Source organism: Ambystoma mexicanum, chromosome 3p (assembly GCF_040938575.1).
Source record: "Ambystoma mexicanum isolate Mex_15411 chromosome 3p, UKY_AmexF1_1, whole genome shotgun sequence".
NCBI lineage: Eukaryota > Metazoa > Chordata > Amphibia > Caudata > Ambystomatidae > Ambystoma > Ambystoma mexicanum.
Genome location: NC_090925.1, coordinates 742,831,292 through 742,857,990, shown reverse-complemented (window position 1 = coordinate 742,857,990; position 26,699 = coordinate 742,831,292). Strand labels below are relative to the sequence as shown.

The 26,699-nt window shown below is 47.7% G+C and overlaps 1 protein-coding gene across 4 annotated transcripts in view; it reads left to right on the top strand.

Moving 5' to 3' along the window:
* ITGAL (integrin subunit alpha L) overlaps positions 1-26,699 on the top strand; it is a 1,445,000-nt gene that overhangs the window by 1,378,200 nt on the left and 40,101 nt on the right. For all 4 annotated transcript variants that reach the window (XM_069651639.1, XM_069651640.1, XM_069651642.1 and 1 more), the window contains one exon: positions 9,294-9,389. In XM_069651639.1, the coding sequence (XP_069507740.1) occupies positions 9,294-9,389 (96 nt within the window). The remainder of the gene's footprint in view (positions 1-9,293; positions 9,390-26,699) is intronic.

Below are 26,699 nucleotides of genomic sequence, written 5' to 3'. Positions count from 1 at the left end.
TGGAGTAAAAGACCCCATAGCCCATAAAACACATAAACAGTCAAAGGAACACCATAAATCATGTCTAAGAGTGGGAGAAAAAGAGTCTCACTCTTGGCAGGAGAAAAAAACAAACTCCAGAAATCCATCAAAGCTGCTGGGGGACTCACTAGGTTAGGAAATTCAGCCTAAAGAGAGAATTCTCCCTAACAGAAGTGTGCCCAATAGCCTCTGTGTGAAAAGTTGCATCTAAAAGTGTGCCCAATAGCCTCTCTGTGAAAGCTGCATCTAGTGGTGTGTCCGATAGCCGCTCTGTGAAAAGTTGCATTTAGAAGTGTGCCCAATAGCCTCTCTGTGAAATTTGCATTTGAAGTGTGCCCAATAGCCTCTCTGTGAAAGATGAATTTAGTGTTGCGCCCAATAGCCTGTGTGCGAAAAGTTGCATCTAAAAGTGCACTCAATAGCCTCTCTGTGAAAGCTGCATCTAGTGCTGTGCCCGATAGCCACTCTGTGAAAAGTTGCATTTAGAAGTGAGCCCAATAGCTTCTCTGTGAAATTTGCATTTAGAAATGTGCCCAACAGCCTCTCTGTGAAAGCTGCATCTAGTGGTGTGTCCGATAGCCGCTCTGTGAAAAGTTGCATTTAGAAGTGTGCCCAATAGCCTCTCTGTGAAATTTGCATTTGAAGTGTGCCCAATAGCCTCTCTGTGAAAGATGAATTTAGTGTTGCGCCCAATAGCCTGTGTGCGAAAAGTTGCATCTAAAAGTGCACTCAATAGCCTCTCTGTGAAAGCTGCATCTAGTGCTGTGCCCGATAGCCACTCTGTGAAAAGTTGCATTTAGAAGTGAGCCCAATAGCTTCTCTGTGAAATTTGCATTTAGAAATGTGCCCAACAGCCTCTCTGTGAAAGCTGCATTTAGTGTTGTGCCCAATAGCCTCTCTGTGACAGTTGCATTTAGTGCGGTGCCCGATAGCCGCTCTGTGAAAAGTTGCATTTAGAAGTGTGCCCAATAGCCTCTATGTGAAAAGTTGCATTTAGAAGTGTGCCCAATAGTCTCTGTGTGAAAGTTGCATTTAGTGTTGTGCCCAATAGCCTCTCTGCGAAAGTTGCATAGAAGTGTGCCCAATAACCTCTGTGAATAGAAGTGCGCCCAATAGCCTATCTGTGAAAGTTGAATCTAGAAGCGTGCCCAATAGCCTCTGTGAATAATGTGTGCCCAATAGCCTCTTTGAGTAAGTTGAATCTAGAAATGTGCCCGATAGCCTCTGTGAATAGAAGTGTGCCCAATAGCCTCTCTGAGTAAGTTGATTCTAGAAATGTGTCCAATAAGCCCCTGTGAATTGAAGTCTGCACAATAGCCTGTGAATAGAAATGTATCCAATAGCCTCTCTCTGAAAGTTAAAGTTAGAAGTGTGCCCAATAACCTCTGTGAACAGAAGTCTGCCCAATAGCCTCGGTGAATAGAAGAGTACCCAATAGCCTCTCTGTGAAAGGTGCATTTGAAGTGTGCCCAATAGCCTCTCTATTCAAAGTTGAATCTAGTAGTGTCCCATTTGCCCCTCTGTAAGAGTTGAATTTAGTAGTTGAACTAAAAGTGTGCCCAATAGACTCTATGTGAAAATTAAAATTTAGAATATGCCCAATAGCCTCCTTGGAAAGTTGATTATAGAAGTGTGCCCAATAGCCTCACTGTGAAAATTGAATTTAGAAGTGTGCCCAATAGCCCCGCTGTGAAAAGTTGCATCTAGAAAGTGTGCCCAATATCCTCTGTGAAAGTTGACTATAGAAATGTGCCCAATAGCCTCCCTGTGAAAGTTGCATCTAGAAGTGTGCCCAATAGCCTCCCTGTGAAAGTTGCATTTAGAAGTGTCCCTAATAGCCTCCTGTGGAAGTTGCATTTAGAAGTGTCCCTAATAGCCTCTCTGTAAAGTTGCAATCAGAAGTGTACCCAATAGCCCTTCTGTGACAGTTGAATCTAGAAGTGTGTCCAATAGCCTCTCTATGAAAGCTGACTATAGAAGTGCGCCCAACAACTTCTCTGTGAAAGTTGACTATAGAAGTGTGCCCAACAACCTCTCTGTGAAAGTTGACTATAGAAGTGTGCCCAACAACCTCTCTGTGAAAGTGACTATAGAAGTGTACCGAATAGCCCGTCTGTGATAGTTAAATCTAGAAGTGTGTCCAATAGCCTCTCTGCGAAAGCTGATTATAGAAGTGTGCCCAACAGCCTCCCTGCACAAAACCTAAGTTAGAATAACCCTAGTAATGTGTACAGTTGAATTTAGAAGTGTACCTATTAGTACCTAATTAACCCAACATCATCTCTGTGATCAGTTGAACCTAGAAGTACACGTAATAGTCTGAATTTCAATTGTGCAAATCGAACCTGAAGTGTGCCTAATAGCATATCCCCACTCAAATCTAGAACTACAGTTAAAAACCTGCCTAAACTCCTCCTAAAAGTCCAACTAAAACCATACCTGGGGTACTGCTACATCCAATTCCTCCTTAATAGTTTACCTGTACTCCAGCATACTAGAAAGCCTACCCAACAGCGTAACTGTGCTGTAGCGACAACTAAATAGACCGCCTAATTAGCACTTCCTAACGGCTAGCTACAGTTCAAAACGGCCTAATATCTGCAAGCTAGTACAAATAGTTCACCAAAACCTAGAATTAGTGAATAATATCACCGGGCTTCGTGGAACCCTGAAATCAAGCTCACTCTCAGCCAGTGATATCACTGAATTTATATAAGTCCAATAAACTAAAAGTCGCACTTGAAACTACACCTACCAGCTACTAAGCATGAGTGCACTCACTCCACCAAAGTTTGTTGGAAACGAGCACCATGGACCGCTCCCACTGCACGATCTGCCTGCCCTCACGTCCCGGCCCCCCTATTCCCCAGTCAACCCACCCTCCTTTGCTTTCCCTACCATTCCCCTCTCCAAACACCAAGCCAGAGGGGCAAGATGGCGACCCAACCACCATAAGACCACTCCTCCCCCAAACCCCACCACCGACCAACCAAGGATAACCATCCCCGCTCCCCTCACTATCATACCGGGGACATCCCGCCCTGCAAACATCCACCCTAAGATCACTCCTCCCCTGAACCCCACCACCGACCAGCCAAGGTTAACCATCCCCGCTCCTCTCACTATCATACCACGGACATCCCGACCTACAACCTCCCACCCCCCGCCTTGCCCACAAATCCTCCCCACCTTCCACCACCGATCACTCCCTTTCCCCTCCCTAAAAACTGCACGCCTGGCCCTAGCAAAAACCAAAGCCGCATCCCTCTCCTCCTCTGACCTCCCTACCCTCTCTCACACTCCAATCACAACAAAGAAACTAAAGAGGAAACGTACCTGGTCCCCATCAACCTCTCAACACTCTTCACCTCACCTGTCTCGACCCACCTCCTCTATTCCCCAATCACCTCCTTCCCCTGTGGCTTCACCCTTCCTGAAACCCCTCTCCCTCGACTTCTCATCATCTGCAACTGAAACGCCTAACTGACCTCAACCCACCTTCAAATCCCCGAGCCAAACCCGATCATCCTAACACAGGCAAGCACCCAATCCGGCCCGAAGCGCACCATTTCGTCAACGCGCCCACTATTCCCAACGATCATCACCCACACTAATACCCCACCTCCTCTCCAGCTTCCACTCTCTCCGCCAACACCCCCCTCCGCTCCAGCCCCGAGACCATCCTCGCCTGCCAAAGTGAACTGCATCCTCTTTAATGCCCGATCCGTAGCAAAAAACAGACACTGCATCTTTGACCTCCTCACCTCTGACAAACCAGACCTGTTCTTCTTCACCGAAACTTGGTTCTCGGACGACTTTGCCCCAATCGCCAATGAAGCCTTCCCCCCTGACTACTCCCTCATCCCACTGAACCATTCCTCCCGCGCCTCAATCATCGACAACCAACCTTCCATTCCTTCCTGCGAATTCCTCCTCGTTAAACTATCCCTCTCCGCCTCGCTCTCACACAGCTTCCTAATAATCTACAGACCCCCTGGCTATGTTGGGCAATTCGCAAACAACCTCTGCGACTCTATTGCCACCCTTCAACTAAACCATTCCAACCTCACCCTTCTTGGAGACTTCAACATATGGCTCGACATCCCCACCAACCCTATGACACACTCTCTGGTTGACGGTTTAGACGCAATGAACCTCCAACCCCACATAAATGACCCGACTCACTGTAAAGGACACACTCTTGATGCCATCTTTAGCTCCAACACCCGGATTCATTTAAACCCACCCACCCCTATCATCTGGTCCGATCACTTAATTCTCTCCTTCACCATTCGCTCACCTGACCCCCTTTGCGTACCTCCGAATCTACACAAATGCTGGAAAAAACGAATAGTTGTGCCGGACCTAGCCGACGCCCTCCCCCAGTCTCCACCACCTACCTGCCAACTCAATAAACAACTAACCCCTGACGCCTTTGACTCGTGGCTCAATGCATCTCTGATGCGGCTCACTCCCTCTTGCAAACCATCAACACGCCTTGGCCTTTTCCCCAGATGGTTTACTCCAGAGTTGAAGACCACTAAACAACTATATAAATACCTAGAACGCAAATGGCAGAATAACAAAACCCAGGAGAGCAAGGCCACCTTGGCCAGACATCTCTATCAGTACAAGGCCGAAATCCAGAAAGCAAAAAAAGCCCAAGCAAAGAACTCCACAAAATCATCTCCGAATTCACCAAACCCGCTTGCACCACCACCGTCCCAACCCCCTCCCAATCACTGTGCGACTCACTCTCCCTCCACTTTTACACCACAGCTCTCGAAAGAACAAATACTCTAACCACCAAGCTAGCTCTCTTACATCCACCAGACAATACTTCCCCCATACCGCCCAGTCTATCGGCTGCGACCACTACCCGACCAATGTTCGAATCCTTTAGTCCAATATCTCCAGAGCAATTTCTCAAACTTCTATCTGCCCGCAAACCATCCGGCTCTCCGTTGGACCCTTGCCCAGCCACAACCCTCAAAGAAATTTTCGCTTCCACCTGCGCAGGTGAACACGCAAGATCCATCATAAATGCCTCCTTATCCTCTGGTATCTTTCCCGACGCATTCAAAACGGTTCATGTCAAACCTCTAATTAAAAAACCTTTGCTCGACCCTCTCGAGCCCAAAAACTACCACCCCATCTCAAACACCAGGTTCCTTGCCAAACTCATTGACCGAACCGCCTACTCCCAACTAAATGCCTTTGTTGAGGCCAACAACCTCCTTGACCCCGCACAATCAGGTTTCAGAGTCCATCATGGAACCGAAACCACCCTAACCTCAATCTGGGATGACCTTAAAATAACAGCAGACTCTGCGGGATGCGCCGCACTAATCCTTCTTGACCTATCCGCCGCCTTTGACACAATCAACCACTCAATCCTCCTAGACCGCCTCCACTCCCTAGGAGTCCGTGGAACCGCTCTTAAATGGATAGCTTCATTTCTCAAAGATAGGTACCAAATAACGATACTCTCCACCTAGACATCCCAAGGCAGACCAGTCGACACAGGAGTCCCACAAGGAGCATGCCTATCCGCCCTCCTATTCAATCTCTACTTCATCACCCTCCCACCGATAATTCGTTCACACAACATCCTGTGCTACAACTACGCCGACGACACTCAACTGATTCTAAAACTCCTGAACTCAAAACCCAACTCCCGACCTGACCTGGCCTCCTGCCTCCTCGTCATAGAACTCTGGATGTCCCAAAGCCACCTCTTGTTAAACCCCTTCCAAACGGAAATCATGGTACGTGGCAACTCAGAACTTCTTCCGCACTCGCTACCCTGGCCATCCGCCATGGGCAACTCACCGACCCCCTCTAACTCAGTGAAAAACCTTAGTTGCACCCTTGACTCTGATCTAACACTCTCGCGCCAAGTCAACAACGTCTCAAAGTCCTGCCACTACCACCTTAAAACCCTCAGGCGCATCTTTCCATATCTCTCCTTTCCCAACAGACTCTCCGCAGTCCAATCAATCGTTATATCAAGACTGGACTACGCAAACCCCCTATAACTCGGAATCCATGCGTACCAACTGAATAAACTCCAAAGGGCACAAAATGCGGCTGCCAAAATGCTACTTGCGCCCGGCCCAAGAGACCACATCTCCCCAGCCCATAAGACGCTGCACTGGCTCCCAGTAGCCCGAAGGGTGACCTTCAAAACCTTATGCATCTCCCATCGAGCACTGCATAAAACCGGACCTCAATATCTTCAAGACAAGCTAAAACCCTATCACCCCCCTCGCACCCTGAGATGAAGCTCAGCCGGCCTCCTAGTCATACCAAAGACAAACTCAGTCAGGTTAGGTGGATCATCATTCTCAGCCTTGGCGCCCTCGCTATGGAACTCACTCCCACCCCACATCCGCCTAACCGAGGATTTAACGTCTTTCCGCAAACTACTGAAAACCTGGCTCTTCCCCTGAAAATCAACCCGTACCAAATAACCCAAACAGACTAACAGCAACTCAATGATACCAACCCAACAAACTACCTGATGCAAGAAATTGACAGCCAATAATCCCCAATATAAACTAGAAGGACAACCAGAATTAAACGAATAAAGTAGATCAAAGCAGAAAAATGGTTAATAAGAGTAAATCTTACGGAATCAGTAACGAGATTTAAACTCCTGAAATAGACAGAATTGCAAGACGAGTGAACAAAGTGAATGGCATGGATGAAATAGTTAGAATAGATGAAGCAGGTGAAGCAGATGCGCTGAGTGGATGAATGCATGAATGGAAGAACAGACAACTATATAGTTCGAATGAATGTGGAAATCGAATGAAAATGTAGATCGGATGAGTGTATAGAATGGATGAACATATTTAGCGGATGAGTGTGTAGAGCGGACGAGCATGTAGCTCGGAGGATTGCGTAAACACGGTGAAGCAAGTAGAACGCAGGAATACGTAAGCCTGATGAATGTGCAGAACGGATGAGCGTAAACCCGGATGAATGTGTAGAACAAATGAGTTTGTGGAGCGGATCAGTATGTAGAGCGCACGAGTGTAGATAGCGGATGAATACAGAAGCGCGGAGAGTGTGCAGATAGCCGGAGCAGATGAATGTATAGAACAGTTGGGTCTATAGAGCACATGAGTGTATAGAGGAATGAGTGTATAGAGGGAATGAGTGTGCAGAGGGGATGAGTGTGCAGAGGCGATGAGTGTGCAGAGGGGATGAGTGCGTGAAGCGGATGAGCGCGCAGAGGGGATGAGTGTACAGAGGGAATGAGTGTGCAGAGGGAATGAGTGTGCAGAGGGAAAGAGTGTGCAGAGGGAAAAAGTGTGCAGAGGAAAAGAGTGTGCAGAGGGGATGAGTGTGCAGAGGGGATGAGTTGTGCAGAGGGGATGAATTATGCAGAGGGGATGAGTGTGCAGAGGGGATGAGTGTGCAGAGGGGATGAGGGTGCAGAGGGGATGAGTGTGCAGAGGGTATGAACATGCAGAAGGAATGAGCGTGCAGAGGGGATGAGTGTGCAGAAGGAATGAGCGTGCAGAGGGAAAGAGTGTGCAGAGGGAAAGAGTGTGCAGAGGGGATGAGTGTGCGGAGGGGATGAGTGAACTCGATGAGTGTGTAGAACAGATGAATATGTGGAGCGGACGAGTATGTAAAGCCCACGAGTGTGGATAGTGGATGAATGCGGAAGTGCGGAGAGTGTGTAGAGCACCAGAGCAGACAAATGTACAAACCTGGCGAAGGTATAGGGCACATGAGTGTATAGAGCACATGAGCGTATGGAGTGGATGAGCGTATGGAGTGGATGAGCATATGGAGTGTATGAGTGTATGGAGTGGATGAGTGGATGGAGTGGATGAGTGTAAGGAGCGGATGAGAGTAGGGAGCGAATGAGAGCGGATGAGAGTAGGGAGCGGATGAGTGTAGGGAGCGGATGAATGTAGGGAGCGGATGAGTGTAGGGAGCAGATGAGTGTAGGGAGCGGATGAGGGTAGGGAGCGGATGAGTGTAGGGAGCGGACGGAGCGGATGTGTTGATGGTGCGGATGAGTATATGGAGCGGATGAGTGTATGGAGCGAATGAGTGTATAGAACGGATGGGTATGCACAAGAGGGCAAGCGTGGAGCGGACAAGAGGGCGTGCGTGGGGCGGACAAGAGGGCACACGTCGGGCAGACAAGAGGGCATGAGCCGGGCGGACAAGAGTGCATGTGCGGGACAGACTAGAGCGCGCGGGCAGATAGGAGTATTGGACGGACTGGAGAGCATAGAATTGCATAACGTATATAGTATGGCCTAGAATGCAGTGAGTGTTTAAAGAGCATATAACCCATCAGATCACACCACCACGCTTACTCTCTTATTTACATCACCACTCAACTAGAACACAGAGATACTATGACACCATTCGGTATAACTGCTCTCATACCAACATCTGCCGCTCACTGCACATCATTCTAAATAAACACTGCTGGCTTCACACCCCCCAGCCAGGCGTTCTGGATAAAACCCGCCAGAACAAACACATTCTCCTGATCTCTCAACCACCACACCTACCGCTAAGAAGCAGCTATTACACGAATACCGCACGAGCTGCACACATAACCGGTGCTCACATGCACCTTTGACTCTCTCTACTCTCTCTACTGATCTGAACTTCGGTTCCCAAGGGAGTTCAACCTACCAGCGCCTTCAGACCATACCAATGGTATATAAGGCGCTATATAAGTGCAAAATAACATAAAATAACATTCCTGGCATGATTTCAAAAGGAGAGTCTGCATTTCTAAATTATTTAGAGCCATGCTGGAGTGGGAAATCCAACTGGATGCTTGTAAAGTTCAGGTCAGGTCACTCTTAACTTTGAAACATCACAATCTCTCTGCCTGGAGCTACATTTGGAGGCTTCGGGGGAGAAAGGTATCTTCCATGTACTGCTTTGAAGACTACCAAGCTCTTGAGCATTGGGCCTTTTAAGATGACACCGAAGTGGGTGTTGTTGGTTTTAGGGTAGGAACTAGGAGGTATGTTGGGGATGTAGGTGGTGTTCTTGGTGGCGCAGGTGGAGACTGCTGGGCAGTTCTGGCAGTGAAAAGATGCAGGTTGTTGTGGTGGTGGCATTTGAGGTAGTATGTTATAGTTGTTAAGCTCTATAAGAAACGTTAAGTGTCTTGTTTTACTTGCTGGAACATTGGGGTACACTCTCGCTATAGATTTATTTTGTCTGCTCTCTTCCCACACCTTTCTTCTTCTCTCTGTGTTTTCTCCACATTTGGGCTCCAGTCCTCTTCGCAGATGTCGATCAAGACACTCCTCTGGATCCAGTTCAACACCAGCAGGTACATGAGCATGTACCCCGAGGACTTCACTATAGTCCAGGTATGCGATCTTCTTTACACGAGGGATAAGGGACTGTAATTTACACAGAGTCAAAATGCAAGTATGTGATTGTGGGAGCTGGCCTAGAGTGGCACTCAGCGCATGGAGAGCGAGAGCTACATAAAGGTTGACATTGCAGCCATGGGACATGTGTGACAGAGGATGCGAGATATGCAGGGGAGATGGACACTACAAGTATGGCAATGCAGGGAACTCGTGCATGCAGGGCAGGGGAGACAGGCAATCACAGATAAGACAGAATAAATGCTCAAAAAGTCACACACAGAATACGAGTGATATGGGAAACACAGGCTACAGAAGACCTCTCTCTCCATCACCTCTCTCTCTCTATATATATATATATATATATATATATATGTGTATTAAAATGAAGTGTTAACGGGATCTCAAGATTTCAATTTAAATTGCATGGTTGCATTCAGATTATCACTCTCGCATTGCTTATGACAGCACTAGTGATCTCTCACATCATTGACGAAATCCCATCCGACATCTATAAGTGCATCATCCATGCCCATCAGCAAGTGTTCAGCTAATATCCCTATTGATGTCAGGGTCGGATTGGGTCGTCGGCCAATCGGCCCGTGGCCGATGCAAAATCATGGCTGGAGACCTGGGGGCCGGTTCCTGAAGACCATGTGGGCCGGCTTCGGCCCAGGCATGGGCTTCATTGTGAAGCCTTCACACTTCAGGAACCAGTCCCCCAGGGCCTCGGCCTCGCCGGACGGATGGATGCAATTTGCAAAGGATCTGTAAGTAAGCAACTTACAGATCCTTTGCAATTGCAGCCCTGTGCCCGCCGCCGCCAGCCCGCCGCAGATGCAGAGAAAGGTAACACTGAAGTGTTACCTTTCTTTGATAAATGCGGCGGGCCGGCGGCCAACTGCCGCGGCCCGGCCGCCACACCCTGCCGCCAGCAGCAGTCAGTGTTACAAAACACTGGGAGGGAGCGGCAATGCTGGGCGGAGCTGCCTCAGCCCGGCCTGCTCCCTCCCAGTGTTTTGTATTACAGTGGAGCCAGGCTGCAACGTATTGCGTGGGGGGCATATCATTTTTGAAAAATTGCCTGCACGACACCTTAGGGAGTTTGGGGAGGTCCCACCCTTGGGCTCCTGCCATGCACTGGCCCCGCAGGACACGCTGGGCACAGACTGGTGACACTCTCCTCTGAGAGGAGGGAAGTCCCTTTCTAGCTGGGCAGATGGGGTGGTGGAGGAAGCGGGGGCTTCATTGAAAAGGCGCGCCTTCCCCTCTCGTGACATCACCTCGCCGCCCCGGTGCTGCCTTTATGGTCCAGGTACAGAGCGCACGACTCGAACCCAGAGCAGTGGGGGCGGAGAAGGCAGCGCCAGTCACCTCTCCCTGCTCACCCCTTCATGAAGTTCATGGACGTTTCTCTCTAGGAGCCCGAGAATGGCAGCTCTCAGGATCCCGCTGGTGTGCCTGGTGCTCCTGGCTCTCTCCTCCGGCGGCTTGGGTGCATGTACGGTGTTCAGGGATGGTCTGGGGTGTGCCACCGCCCCCAGTCAGCCCAGGAGGGCACAGAGCAGCACTCAGGCAGCAACCAGCCACCCAGGCCAGCCTGCCGGCACAGAGGTGAGGGACCCATCATCAACCCCACAGCCCAACACCACCACCCCACAGGCCCGTGCCACAGGCTGCCTGCCTGCTGCTACTGGCAGCGGAGAGAGATGCAGACGGCCCTGCTGAGAGGAGGTGAGATCATACTAGTAACCATTCCAGTCTTGCTTGTGTGATGACAATGTGCTGCCAGAGGAGGGTACTCCCCGTCCCCGTTCACAGTGACTAAGTTTGAGGATGTGTGCAGCTCTTGATTTCCACATGACAATAAGTGCTTGCCATGCACGCATATTTAACAGCTAAGAAATGTTGTGCTCCAAATGTAAGCATTTCAAGTATGATATTTGATTTGTTACTAGTCCATGTAATGCAGCTGGGGCTAGATTTGTCAAAGTGGTTTGAGGTAAAGATTTTGCCGCACTTGGAAAGCACGCAGCAACATTTGCCTGCCAAAAAAAGATGTTTTCAGAGACTGTGAGTGTGAACTAATTTCTAGAAAATGCTTTGGGTCATTGGCTGTCCGGCCTGTCCCATAAAAGGCCAACACTGAAAGGGCCACCACGGTCATTCATGTTTGTTGTTCGACGGGGTGGATGTGCACCGCAGCACAAAGGCGGCCTGTTGGGTGGAGGGAAGGGACCTGCGCTCTAGTCCAAGTGTAACATTAGGAGACACTCCTCCTTACATCCTTCACTGGGGGTTGGATGTGTTCGAAGGTGCCCTACATTGTTATTTTTTGCAACACCCTGGCAGCTCTGCCTTCTTCGGTGTTTGTTCGCTCGCCGGGGTGGTCGGTCAGTGGGTCACCCATAAAAAGCATGATTTATTGGCTCCTGAGTTCTCATCCTTTCTCCTTCCTGTTGCTTACACAGGCGAGCTCCAGTTTCCTGGTCTTTACATCCACTTAACACTAAAACGACAAGCCGCAGAGAGGTGTTGCTAAATGCATCAATGAGGGCACATGTGTTCAACAGATCTTCATGTATGTTGTATCTCTCTCTTGTGATTAGTAAACACGCTCCAGTATAAATGGGCCCAAGCAAGAAACATTCCTTCGAAAAACGGCTCACATTTTTGCAAAAAACATGCATTTTCCATAATATTTTAGCGAATGTAAATGATAACTGATGACTTACAGTAGTAATACACCGTACGGACTACATGAGAAATATTTGACAATAGCACATCAAGTGGCCATTGACTAGTCTTCATTTGTCCACAATGAATGAATGCTTTGTTGTAATGTGTCTATTTTTCCCATTCTGGCATGCTGTTCAGGATGTTTGTTTGCATGTATGAGGTAATGAGTGATCAGAGTATGGGATGTCCTGTGAGTGTGCTGCTTTGCCTATTTTGCCAACCTCTGATCTGAAGCCTGAAAAGTAGATGCACGCAGGCCCGAAATGCAGCCATATTTGCACCAGACCTGCAGATGAACTTAACTGGTCTGCCGTTAAATCTCAGTTACCAGTTTAATGGTATCCACCAAATAATAATTGCTCATTTTACTATATCCGATATGATAGCTCAGTGGGTTGAGCGCTCGCTAGTGCGATGTGTGTGTGATCTGCAGGTGTGAATCCCAGCAAGGCCATCTCAGCCTTTCATCCTTCTTAGGTCGATAAATGAGTACCAACACAGGTTGGGTGATATTGCATGCAAATTTGTTCTATAAAAAAGAGCTTAAGCGTAAGTGCTATACAATAACATATTATCATTTGGCCTTGGACGTCCGCTTGCATTCACAGTAATTTGACAATATGGATCTATACACACAGATATTAATGATACATATCGTGATCCATTCTTGTATGCAAAGTTACGATATTTTATGAGCTGTGATGTAATGTGGGAAGCTCATGAACGCTCCATAAGTAGCATTTTCTGTAAAGTCGTGAATTGACAGGATTCACAGATGATGGTTTGAGGGCCACTTTTTTTGAGGCGAGGGGTGGGCCACTTTTGTGAGGCGAGGGGTGGGCCACTTTTTTTTCAGTGTCCGGGCCTATTTCTTGTCCCAGTCCGACCCTGATTGGTGTACCTTTCCTGTTTGCATCATGTAATCTATGGCTCTACGCAATAGAAAAGTACACCTTTTCTGTCACCGTTGCTGTATTCACAGTGAATAGAACCTCACAGTGAGGCAGGGTGTACCAACAAGCAGCAAAGAAAGACAATACAGACAGGCATTGGTAAAAACAATAGGTTTGGGTAACCTTATGTAAGTGTCTTTGTAATGTGTAAGCAATTTTATTGTTTGTTTTCATTCACAAAGCAGAAACAACCACTCCATCGGTGTAGTTTCAAAGGACTGCAGAATGCCGGTTCAAACAATGTGCTTGTTCGCGGGTGCATGTATGTGTGGTTTGGAATCTATTACTGTGCATCTGTATTTGAGTTTTTTAGATCATATTTGCGTCTGTGCGGTTGTGCGGTTTGACAAGTGTACAGTTCGTATGTAAGGTTAGAATATTATAATAGCTGGTGTTTCCGTGCATGGATCAAAACAAAGATCAGATGTGTCTGGGCCAGGGCAGGAGCCACCTGCGGGGAAGGAGAAACTAGTGCATAGTGTGCTGCCTAGGAAAAATAGACCTTTTACGGCATATTACAATAAAGTGGATATTAGAGTTTTTGTAGAGCGGTTACTAAGAAAAGGACACATTTTCCGAATGTTGAGGAGGTTAATATGAGCAGCAGAGGCAGTGGTAGTGAACTGCTGCAGTCGTAGGTCACTATCAAAGAGGACCCCTAGAATGCAAGCCTTGGGTAAAATATCAAGAAGGTCAGGCGGGAACGAGATAGGGGAGGGGAGGGATGGCATTGGAAACTGGGAGAAAGTTGACTTCTGTTTTTGAAGAATTCAGCATGTGGCAGCGGAGACCAATCCACTGACGAATTGCAGTGAGACAGTTTGTAATCTGTTCTTAGATGGCTTCGGTGAAGGAGAGAAAGGAGGAAAATATTTGCGTGTCATCAGCAAAAAGGTGATAGTTAAAGCCAAAGGATGAGATAAGTCTTCCTATGGCAGAGTTATAGAGGGTGGAGAACGGTGGTCCAAGGACTGATCCTTGAGGGACGCCGACAGGGAGAAGGGTGGGATCAGAGGTTTGTGAGTTCGAGGAGAATGTAAAGGATCGACCTTCCACGTCGGATGAGATCCAGGCGTACCATAGACCATAGGCTCACAGAAAGCGTAAAGTGTAATAACACGTAAATTGTACTGCAGGTTAGGCTGGGAAGGGCGATGAGGAATACGTGCGAGTACGTGCGAGGAACATCCAATCGAAAGAACGTAATCGGGGTAAGGAACCTTTTCCCACGTAGTCCTCATTTTATGATAGATTCCCAAAGCAGTAATAATTTGGACGTGGGAGTACCAATTCAATTTAGATCTAATCATGGACTGAATGAAGGACCGCTTTTGCAAATTGTCCTCCCTGACTGGAAGATGAATCCAGGCAGTAGTGTCATACTAAGGTATGGATAGACAACCAAGTGGCCACTGAACAAGTATCATTGATTGGGACACCTCTTTGAAGAGCAGCAGAGGTTGCCATGCCCCTTGTGGCATGTGCTCTTAGGCCTCCGGGCGGGTCCTTGCCCACTAATCTGTAGCATACGCCAATAGCCAGGAAGATCCATCTGTATATGGCTTGTTTAGTAACCGCAAGACCTAATTTGGGACCAGTATAGCCGATGAATAATTGGTCATTTGGCGAAATTTAGCCATTCTGGATATATAAAAAGTGAGTGCCCTTTTTGGGTCCAGCCTATGCAACCTTTCCTCCTCCTTTTCTGGATAAGGAGGTGGATAGAAAGTTGCTAAGGTAATTTTTTGTGACAAGTGGAAGTCGGAGACTACCTTCGGTGAAAACAAAAGCTTTACCTTGAGAATGACATTGTCTTCATGGAATACCAAATGTGGAGGTTTGCAGTAAAGGGCGTGCAGCCTGGTTACTCTGTGGGCTGACGTTATTGCAATAAGCAAACAGGTTTTTAATGTCAAGAGCCTTAAAGGGCATTAGTGTAAAGGTTCAAAGTGAATGCATGTTAAAACCTTTAACACTAGATTGAGGTTGCATACAGGGACATTGAATGGGACTGGTGGATAAACATTAGTAAGGCCTTTCAAGAATTGAACAATCAGAGGGATCTTAAAATATGAATCCTCCTCCGAGGAGCGCTTGAAAATGGAAAGCGCTAGGTAACCCATAATTGTTCCAATCTGGAGCCCCAGATTTGCCAACTGTAACAGAGAAGAAAGCACCGTAGGTGTGTCACATAGAAATGGATCCACATTCTTATCCCTGCATCAGTTGCTGAACTTGTTCCAACGGCAATGGTACAAAGATTTTGTTGCTGGTCTTCTGGCCGAAAGCAAAATCTCCATTACGTCATCCGGGAGCTCCCAATCCTTGTATCTCTGCCTTTCAGAAACCATGCGTGAAGGCTGGGTGTCTTGACCTCTGGATGGAGAACCCGACCTTCCACTTGCGAGTGAAGATCCCCTCTTTGTGGAAGACATATTGGAGGGCAGAGGGACATGTCCAGAAGATCCGGGTACCACGTCCTCCTGGCCCAATCCGGGCAATGAGGATCATGGGTTTCCCAAACTTTCTCAACCTCCTGAACATGTGATGAATGACGGGGACTGGAGGGAAGGCGCACAGGAGTGGAAACTCCTAGTCCACCATGAACGCGTCCCCTAGAACTCCTCTTGGACGAAATTCCCTTGAGCAAAACAGTTCGCACTTATGGTTGACACTGGTCGCAAACAGGTCCACTTGAGGGGTTCCCCAAAGGGTGAAGATCTCTTGAAGGACTTCCTGAGCTAGTTCCCACTCTTGGGAGACTGTGCTCTGCCTGCTCAGAGCGTCAACTGCCATGTTCTGCTCTCCGGCTAGGTGAACTGCCGATTGTTAGGCAGAAACCTGTGCAGTTCCCTCTGGGACCACTGCAAAAGATTTAGGACTACAGGTGTTCGGCAGTAAACCCACTTGGTAGCAGTCTGTACCAAACAGATTCACTTGGTAGCTGTGGCTGAGCAGTCAGACTTCCCTCAAGAAGAGTTAGGCAGTATACAGAGTATTCACAATAGGTCAAGAGAACACAGTAGAACAAGTAAACACTGACCAGGGCTTGGTGTAAAAGAAATATAATTATTTATTTAAAACCACATCTAGAAAAACACACAGGCACTAATAGTAAGCAATTCAAAAACACGGTCACTAGAAGATATACACTCCCTTAAAAGAATATTAGACAAGTCTTAAGTAAAGCCCCACTTATTTTTAGACAGCGGTGAGCGCTTAAAGTAGATGGCACTCTAATAGTTAGTTTTAAAAAGGGAGAGAAGAGCAGAGAACAAGTTGAATCAGATCCCAACACTTTTATCAGAACACAACAAGAGAGGAAGGCAAAGTAAAACCGTGAAGTTAGAGTTCAAGAGGCCGGATCCACTTTCAGAGGATCAGAACGAAATGTGTCCAAGGTCACACGGTTGCAGTGCACAAAAGTCTTGTAAAGGTTAAAAAAGGAGTTGGACCAAAGAAAGGGACCAGTTAGAGGGTCAAGGCGGCCAGCCCAGTCCAGAAGGTTAAGGGGTTATTATTACCTTGTAACAATCTTTAGAAAGGGAGGCCTGGCGGACACGGTACCTTAAAGTGGTGAGAGCGCTCCAGCGGGGGCAGTTGTTCCTGGCAGCGGGTGCAAGTCGGTGCTTTGTCCGGGGGAAGAGAAGATCTCGTTGTGGAGGAAGACAGGAGTCTGTTGCACTGCCAGGGAAGAAACCAGCCGCGGAGTTTCTCAGGTACAAGGAGCGATCCGGTGATTCGCGGTTCAGTGGTGAGTGGCTATTCGGCTGCCGGGGTGTTTGGCACGGGCAGTTCGACCACAAACCGGGCTGGGGTGCGAAGAAAGAAAGGTAAACTGGTTGTGCCCACCAGTCAGGGGAAGAAGCCTCTCCAGTTGGGCGATCATCTCTGTCGTCGGGAAGTGGTGAGTCGGTTCTGCAGGGCTCCACCGGTGGTGTCGTCGTGGTAGGTCGGCTCAGCTTCTCCGTCGTCGGATTCTCAGGTCCTGTGGCGACCTCTGAAGTTCCAGTCCCAAAAGCCCTGCTTTTATGCAGAAAACCCCCATTCACTCAGCCTAGCTGTCACTGAAACATGCTAAGTGGTGAGCCGGCCGGCTCACCACTTGGGACAATCACACAAGAGTGCGACCTGAGTTACCAAGGTAACTCGGTCCAGGGTGCCTAAACCCCCTCCCACACCCTCTGTGGTACCCAGACAGAGTGGCACCACTTTTGGAGGCTTCTGTGGAGAAGCCCGCCAAAAAGTGGAACAAAGGGCTCGACTTGGGTTGGAGTCACAGAAGAGAACACAAACGCCATTTTAGAATCGAGTCTTGGCAAAAAATACCAACCGGAGAATTAATATTAATTAAATAAACCGGTGGTATGTTCGAGGCTATGAGAATTAAATAATTAAAGTTGGTAGCCTCGAACAATGGGAAAATCCCATATGGAAATATTCGCAGTCGAATATAAAAAGTAGTTTCCACTGCCACCAGCCAAAACTCGATCAGGGGGGACAGAGACGTGCCCCCTCGACTAACAGACCCCGGGGCAATCGAATTGCCCCGACCAGTACGTCCACAATATGATGGTTTGTACTGGTTTCTGTTAATAATTTGGGACTAGTAAAGCCAATGGTGACTTTAGATGCCCTGGGAGACAGTAGTAAGTCCCAGGGTATGGAGTCTATGGTGGGGTGTCACTATGACACCCCTGTGTTACTGCACGGAGGGTGCTGTGTAACACACATAAAAAAAACACATGAGACCCTATGGAGTAAAGGACCCCATAGCCCATAAAACACATTACCAGTCAAAGGAATACCATATATCATGTCCAAGAGTGGGAGAAAAAGAGTCTCACTCTTGGCAGGAGGAAAAAAACAAACTCCAGTAATCCAGCAAAGCTGCTGGGGGACTCACTAGGTTAGGAAATGCAGCCTAAAGAGAGAATTCTCCCTAACACTCACCCCCCCCCCCCAGACTAAGGGACAGGAGGATTTAATCCACTCCTGGATGAACCTCATACCTCTAGTCGATGACATACATCCTAGAGAGTCCATCAGCATTTTGATGGTGACACCCTGACCTGTGCTCAATGGTGAAATCAAACCCTTGAAGGCAGATTGACCACCTCAATAGTTTTGGATTTTCCCCTTTCATTTGCATTAACCATCTCAAGGGTTGGTGGTCAGTCTGAATGACAAAAGTAGAACCATACAAGTATGGCCTAAACTTCTTCAGTGCCCACACAATAGCAAAGCATTCTCTTTCGATTGTTGCCCACCTTGTCTCAGGATCCTTCAGCTTTCTGCTGATGAAGCAAATGGGGTGCTCCCTACCTTTCCCATCCAGTTGACTGAGGACTGAACCTATTCCTACATTTGAAGCATCTGTTTGCACAATGAAAGTTTGGTGATAGTCAGGAGCTCTGAGTACTGGGGCTTGGCAAAGAGCTTTTTTCAGGGTTTCAAAGGCCTGATTGCATTCCTCATTCCATCTAACCTTTTTAGGGAATTTAGGAGAGGAGATGACATTCAGTGGAGAAGCTATGGACCCATAGTTCTCAATGAAATTCCTGTAATACCCAGTGAGGCCTAAGAAGGCTCTCACCTGGGTCTGAGTAGTAGGTGTTGTCCAATTTTGCACAGCTTCAATCTTACTGGGTAAAGGCCTTATTTCGCCACCTCCTACCTCATGTCCAAGGTAGACCACTTTACTCTGTCCAATCTGGCATTTACTTGCCTTTATGGTCAGATTGGCCTTTCCAAGAGCCTGCAAAACATGTCTCAGGTGGTCCACATGTTCTTCCCAGGAATTGCTGAACACTGCTATGTCATCCAAGTATGCCATGCAGAAGTCCTCCATCCCATTCAGAACCTGGTTTACCATTCTTTGAAACGTAACAGGTGCATTTTTCAATCCAAAAGGCATAACCTTAAACTGGTATAAGCCAACTGGGGTAGAAAATGCAGTTTCTTCCTTGGCATGGTCTGTCAGGGCTATTTGCCAATAGCCTGACGTCAAGTCAAATGTGCTGAGGAACTTGACTGCACCAAGTCTATCCACCAACTCATCTGTCCTTGGCAAAGGGTGGGCATCAGTCTTAGTGACTGCATTAAGAGCTCTGTAATCCACACAGAATCTAAGTTCTTTAGATCCTGCCTTTGGTACGAACACAACTAGGCTAGACCATGGACTAGTAGAGGGCTCTATTACCCAGAGATCAAGCATCTTGTTGACCTCACCTTTGATGTGGGTTCTTACATTTTCTGACATTCGATATCCTCTGCTTTTGACTGGCAGACAGTCACCAGTGAGTATGTCATGCTGTCCCCAAGGGGTCAAGCCTGGTGAAAGTGAGAACAGATAGGCAAACTGATTCAACATAGATTTGCACTCCTCCTGTTGCTCAGGTGTCAGATTTGAAGAGAGATTTACTCCTTCAATCTTTTCGTCTAAAGGTAAGCGTCTGAGGAGAGCTTCACTCTCTTCTTCTTCCTCTGATGATGCTAGAAGCAAAGCTCCTACATCAGGTCTGGAGACATACGCTTTTAGTCTGTTGGTGTGGAAGACTGTTGGAGCCTCCTTGGGGTTGCCCAAGTCCACCAGATAGTTGACCTCTCCAAGTTTACCCACAACTTTGCAGGGTCCCATCCATTTGTCTTGCAAGGCCCTCTACCTTGTTGGAATCATAACGAGAACTAGCTGGTCCTGAGTAAACTCAACCATGTTAGCCTTTTGGTCATGCCAGTGCTTGACCAATGCTTGTCCAGCTTTCAAGTTATCACTTGCTTCTGCCATCATTTGTGACATTCTCCTGCGGAGACCTATCACATAGTCAGTCACTCTGACTGGCTTGGGGGAAGGAGCACTCTCCAACCCCTCCTTGATCAGGGCCAATGGACCTCTTACCGGATGACCATAGAGAAGTTCAAAGGGAGAATAACCTACTCCCTCCTGAGGGACTTCTCTATAAGCAAAGAGAAGGCATGGCAGTAGAAGGTCCCACTTTCTTTTAAGGGGGTTCTCTAAAGCACATATCATGCTCTTCATGGTTCTGTTGAACCTTTCAACCAGTCCATTTGTCTGAGGGTGGTATGCGGTCGAGAACTTGTAAGTAACTCCGCAGGTTTTCCACATGGCTTTCATGTAGTGGGACATAAAATTTGACCCCCTGTCAGAGATTACTTCCTTAGGAAAGCCAACCCTGGTAAAAATACCAAGGAGGGCCTTAGCCACAGCCGGAGCTGTAACAGTCCTCATAGGAATTGCCTCAGGGTACCTAGTAGCATGGTCTACTACAACAAGTATAAACCTGTTGCCTGAGGAAGTTGGAGGATCAAGGGGACCAACAATGTCAATCCCTACTCTCTCAAATGGGACTCCCACAACTGGGAGAGGCACTAAAGGTGCCACATTCTTGGAGCCAACCTTACCAGAAGTCTGGCAGGTGTGGCAGCTCCTGCAGTATTTATCTACTTAGGCCCCCATTTTTGGCCAGTAGAAGTAGAGTGAGAGCCTTTCCTTAGTCTTCTTGAAACTCAAGTGACCAGCCAAAGTAATCTCATGGGCTAACTGCAAGAACTGTGGTCTGTTCTCTTGGGGTACTACAAGTCGTTTGTGTTCCCCAGGTGCAGACTCGGTTGGTTCACTGTAGAAGAGGCCATCTTCCCAGTGTAACCTATATTTCCCAGGCTCTTGCCCTTCAGCCTGAGCATCTGCCTGGTGGCGAAGACCTTCCAGAGTTGGACATTCTCTCTGTCCCTTACTGAAGTCTGCCCTGATGGGTCCACCTTCTGCCAGTAAAGACTGCAGCTCAGGATGGTCAACAGGATCCAGATCTCCGATGAGTTCCTGGCCTTCCACTAGCTCTTCTTCAGAGTCTAGTTCAAACACACAGGGTTATACCTCCCTCTCACCCTCAGCTGGAGGAGGAGTTACTGGTGTAACTTTGGACAACCTAGGGGAAGTCCTTGTTGGCTGCACTGGAGTGCTGACTGCTGGTTTCTTATTAGAAGTCTTAGGTTTCCCCTTTGCTTCTGGTTTCTTAGAGACAGCAGCTGACATCTCTAGTGGAGCAGGAGTGATCTCTTTCTTCATCATCTCCTTGGGAGTACCTCTCATGGTTCTCTCCCTGGCAGGTCTGGTAAGCTCCTGTAATCTTTTACTAGGAGGTCTGGGGTATGTGACACTACTCCAAGAGTTTTCAAGTCATTACCCAGCAGAACCCTTCCTGGCACCTCATTTTGTATGCTGACAGGTATCTTTACAGTCATGTCATTACACTGGATGAGAACTGGTAATTGGGGAAGCATCTGCACAGGCCCTCCAGCTAACTTGGTGAGGCGTTTGGGTGCCTTAGCAACATCCTCAGCCTGAAAAAACGATTTGTCCACCAAAGTTATGCTGGCCCCAGTGTCCCTAATGGCAGGAGTCTCCTGACCATTCACCTGGACACTGTCCTTATAATACTCTTTAGTATTATCTGGGATAGAATTATAGACATCTAAGTTCTGTTGTTCCCACAGACCCAGAGACACTAAAGAAACACTAGCTGAGACTCCAATGGGTTCATCAGCCAGTAATAGAAAGTTTCCACTTGCCATTTGGACTTCCTCCTCTGGAGCGAATACTAAGGAGACAAGCTGGACCCCTGAAGGTTTACCCTTACATCTGGAATCTCCTTTCACATGGTCAGTAGAGCCACAACCAAAGCATTTACCAAATGCTTTCTGGAATGGTGGCTTGTTCTGACCTCCTTGTGGTTTGGCACCAGAAGGTACACTAGCCTGATTCGGTTTCCCTTGTGGCTTACCCTTGTGGTTCTGTTTGGGGCCCTCTTTGGAATTGGAATTATTAGAATTCTCTTTGGAGTCCTTTTTCGGCTGTTTTCCCTCATCCTTTTTCTGAGTTGCCCCAGAATCCTTGTGAGTGGCCCTGTTGGCAACCCACAAGTCAGCAGCCTTAGCTTATTTCCTGGAATCTAATTCCTTTGAATCAGCCAAGTGCTGTCTGAGCTCAGGAGAGCAGGCATCATAAATTGACTCCAACATTACAAGATTCTTCATTCCTTCATAAGTGTTAACTCTGTAACCCTTGATCCATCCCTCTAAGTTTTTCAAACTTTCACTCACCCAGGTAGCCCAAGGGGTACCATCATGCTTTTTGGGGGTCCTAAACGTCTTAAGGTACTGGGAAGGGGTCTTCCCAAATCTAGCTATCAAAGCTAGCTTCACACATTCATAATCCTTCTTATCCACCTCCACCAACTCCATTACCACATCAGTTGCAACAGGGAGAAGCCTAGAGAACAACCAGGGAAGTAACTCATTCCCTGTGATGTCCTGGAGCCCATGATTATACTCAAACATTTTCAACCAATCCAACACATCCAATCTAGGTTCATACATACCCACTAATTCCTTAGTCATCTGGGGTCTTTTGGGACTGGAACTCCTAGAAGAACCAGAGGAGAGAGAAGCATTTTCCACAGACAACTTTTTCATTTCCAACTCATTATTAAGCTCTATTTCTCTGAGTCTTAACTCAGATTGCTTCTGCTCAGCCTGGGCATTCATTCTTCTGAACTCTAGCTCTTGGTTTCTTTCAGATTGAGCTAAAAAACGTTTGTACTCTAATTCATGCTTCATTTTTTCAAGTTCAAAATAAGCAGGGTTACATGTGGGACCTGGTATGGGCCCAGTAGGTACAGTAGGTAATGCAGACAGAGGCTCAGAGTGGCTAACTTCATTAGTTTCACTTTCCTCTTCTGACTCATTCTCAAGACTTTGGGCCTCATTACAAGTCAGTCGTTAAGGGTTTTACGGCGCCGTAAACGGCGCCGACCCTTAACACCTGATTACAAGGTCCCTTTGCGGGATGGTGATTCTAACGCCTGCTTTTTGCAGGCGTTAAAAACCATGCCGCAAAGGGACCTTGGTGCTTAGTACGGTGCCGCAATTTGCGACACCGTACTTAGCGTCTTCCCCATCCCCATTATGCCCTATGGCGCAAAAATGGGAATGGGGAAGGGGCCATTGGTAAATGGGGAATTACCGCCCCACTCACCTTGGAATGGGGCGGTAATTCCGCCATCCACCATGGCGGAGTTGGGACCTTAGCGGCATGGACCATGGTGCTAATAGCGCCATGGTCCTCCGCCAAGGTCGTAATGAGGCCCTTTGATTCAGATCAATACCATCACTGTTTTCTACATTTGCTGGGGGGGGGTAGATTCCTCTGTACCACCCAGACTTTGGTTTTCTAACAATCTTTCTATAAGTTCCATTTTCTTGCCCTTCTCAGAGAGATTCTTATGTCTACACAATACTTTTAAGCAATCAGCAGTTTTGGCAGACAATGATTCTAGGGTATAACTCTCCATAGCAGACATAGTTAGAAAATCAGCTTTTTAGTGCTAAGCTCTGTGGTTAGTTGTCCTAAAGTGTTCAACAAGCACTCTAAAGTGTATACTCAATACAAATCCAACCGCTGTACACCAGTGTTAGGCAGAAACCTGTGCAGTTCCCTCTGGGACCACTGAAAAAGATTTAGGACTACAGGTGTTTGGCAGTAAACCCACTTGGTAGCAGTCTGTACCACACAGATTCACTTGGTAGCTGTGGCTGAGCAGTCAGACTTCCCTCAAGAAGAGTTAGGCAGTATACAGAGTATTCACAATAGGTCAAGAGAACACAGTAGAACAAGTAAACACTGACCAGGGCTTGGTGTAAAAGAGATATAATTATTTATTTAAAACCACATCTAGAAAAACACACAGGCATTAATAGTAAGCAATTCAAAAACACGGTCACTAAAAGATATACACTCCCTTAAAAGAATATTAGACAAGTCTTAGGTTAAACCCCACTTATTTTCAGACAGCGGTGAGCGCTTAACATAGATGGCACTCTAATAGTTAGTTTTAAAAAGGGAGAGAAGAGCAGAGAACAAGTTGAAACAGATCCCAACACTTTTATCAGAACACAACAAGGGAGGAAGGCAAAGTAAAACCGTGAAGTTGGAGTTCAAGAGGCCGGATCCACTTTCAGAGGATCAGAACGAAATGTGTCCAAGGTCACACGGTTGCAGTGCACAAAAGTCTTGTAAAGGTTCAAAAACGAGTTGGACCAAAGAAAGGGACCAGTTAGAGGGTCAAGGCGGCCAGCCAGGTCCAGAAGGTTAAGGCGTTATTATTACCTTGTAGCAATCTTTAGAAAGGGAGGCCTGGCGGACACGGTACCTTAAAGTGGTGAGAACGCTCCAGCGGGGCAGTTGTTCCTGGCAGCGGGTGCAAGTCAGTGCTTCGTCCGGGGGAAGAGAAGATCTCGTCGTGGAGGAAGACAGGAGTCCGTTGCACTGCCAGGGAAGAAACCAGCCGCAGAGTTTCTCAGGTACAAGGAGCGGTCCGGTGATTCGCGGTTCAGTGGTGAGTGGCTATCCGGCTGCCGGGGTGCTTGGCACGGGCAGTTTGACCACAAACCGGACTGGGGTGAGAAGAAAGAAAGGTAAACTGGTTGTGCCCAACAGTCAGGGGAAGAAGCCTCTCCAGCCGGGAGATCTTATCTGTCATCGGGAAGTGGTGAGTCGGTTCTGCAGGGCTCCACCAGTGGTGTCGTCGTGTTAGGTCGGCTCAGCTTCTCCCTCGTCGGAGTCTCCGGTCCTGTGGCGACTTCTGAAGGTCCAGTCCCCAAAGCCCTGCTTTTATGCAGAAAACCCCCATTCACTCAGCCTAGCTGTCACTCAAGCATGCTAAGTGGTGAGCCCGCCAAAAAGTGGAACAAGGGGCTCGACTTGGGTTGGAGTCACAGAAGAGAAAACAAACGCCATTTTAGAATCGAGTCTTGGCAAAAAATACCAACCGGAGAATTAATATTAATTAAATAAACCGGCGGTATGTTCGAGGCTATGAGAATTAAATAATTAAAGTTGGTAGCCTCGAACAATGGGAAAATCCCATAGGGAAATATTCGCGGTCGAATATAAAAAGTAGTTTCCGCTGCCACCAGCCAAAACTCGATCAGGGGGGACAGAGACGTGCCCCCTCGACTAACAGACCCCGGGGCAATTGAATTGCCCCGACCAGTACGTCCACAATATGATGGTTTGTACTGGTTTCTGTTAATAATTTGGGACTAGTAAAGCCAATGGTGACTTTACATGCCCTGGGAGACAGTAGTCAGTCCCAGGGTATGGAGTCTATGGTGGGGTGTCACTATGACACCCCAGTGTTACTGCACGGAGGGTGCTGTGTAACACACATAAAAAAAACACATGAGACCCTATGGAGTAAAGGACCCCATAGACCATAAAATACATTACCAGTCAAAGGAATACCATAAATCATGTCCAAGAGTGGGAGAAAAATAGTCTCACTCTTGGCAGGAGGAAAAAAACAAACTCCAGAAATCCAGCAAAGCTGCTGGGGGACGCATTAGGTTAGGAAATTCAGCCTAAAGAGAGAACTCTCCCTAACACCGATAGATTCCTTCTTGTATCGCCCAGAACCAGAGCTGCATTGCCTCTCTGCACAGTGGTAGTGACCCTACTCCTCCTCTCTTGTTGAGGTAGTACATGGCCACTGTGTTGTCCGTCATTATCAGGGCATTCTTACCCCGTGCAGGCGGCAGGGAGGTCTTCAACCCTAGTCTGATTGCCCTCAGCTCCAAAAGGTTGATATGTAGTTTGGGCTCCGATGGAGACCAACAACCACTGATTGTCAGATCGCTGGTTTGGGTTCCCCACCCTGTGAGTGAGGCGTCCGTCACTGCCGTTATCTCCGGACATGGCTGCCAAATAGAATCTCTATTGGGAATGTTCTCTTTGCAAGCCCAGAGCAATGCCAGTGGTTAAGATTCATTCTAAACCTTCCAGCCATCACTTCTTTGTTTTTGCTTTTTTCTTTGTTTTTGTTTTTGCTTTTTCTCTTTACAAGCCCAACACAGAAGGTCCTGAGCAACTCTGTTCGGAACGTACAGGTGGTTTGACATTCTGCCTGTGAACTGGGACCACTGAGGTCTGAGAGCCCATTGGAGGGATCTCATTCTCAGGCGAGCCTCTGAAACCAGGAAAATGCAGGATGCCATGACACAGAGCAACCTCAGAAAATCGAAGGCGGAAAGATGATGGCCACTCTGGAATGTGGTAACCATCTGCAGGATGTGTTGAGCTCCCCCCTCGGGTGGCGAGGCTTTCCCCGAAGAAGTATACAGGACTGCCCCAATAAATTGGAGTCTTTGGGATGGTATCAAGTGAGACTTCTTGTAATTGAGGGAGAAGCCCAGTTTGTGAACAGAGTGTCAGGTTACTCTAAGATGTTGCTGGGCCTGCTCGGGTGAACGAGCCCTGATCAGCCTATCGTCTAGGTAGGGGTAGACGTGAATCCCCCCTCTCCTGAGACTCGCTGCCACCACCACCATCAACTTGGTGAAAACCCTTGGGCGGAGGTCAGCCCGAATGGCAAAACTCTAAATCGATAATTAGAACCGCGAACCTCAGGTACTTTCTGTGCTTGAGATGGATTGGCACATGAAAGTAAGCATCCTGAAGGTCCAATGATACCAACCAGTCTTGTAGTTGGAGAGCCTGAAGGATCTGAGAAAGGGTAACCATCTTGAACTTGTCCTTCCT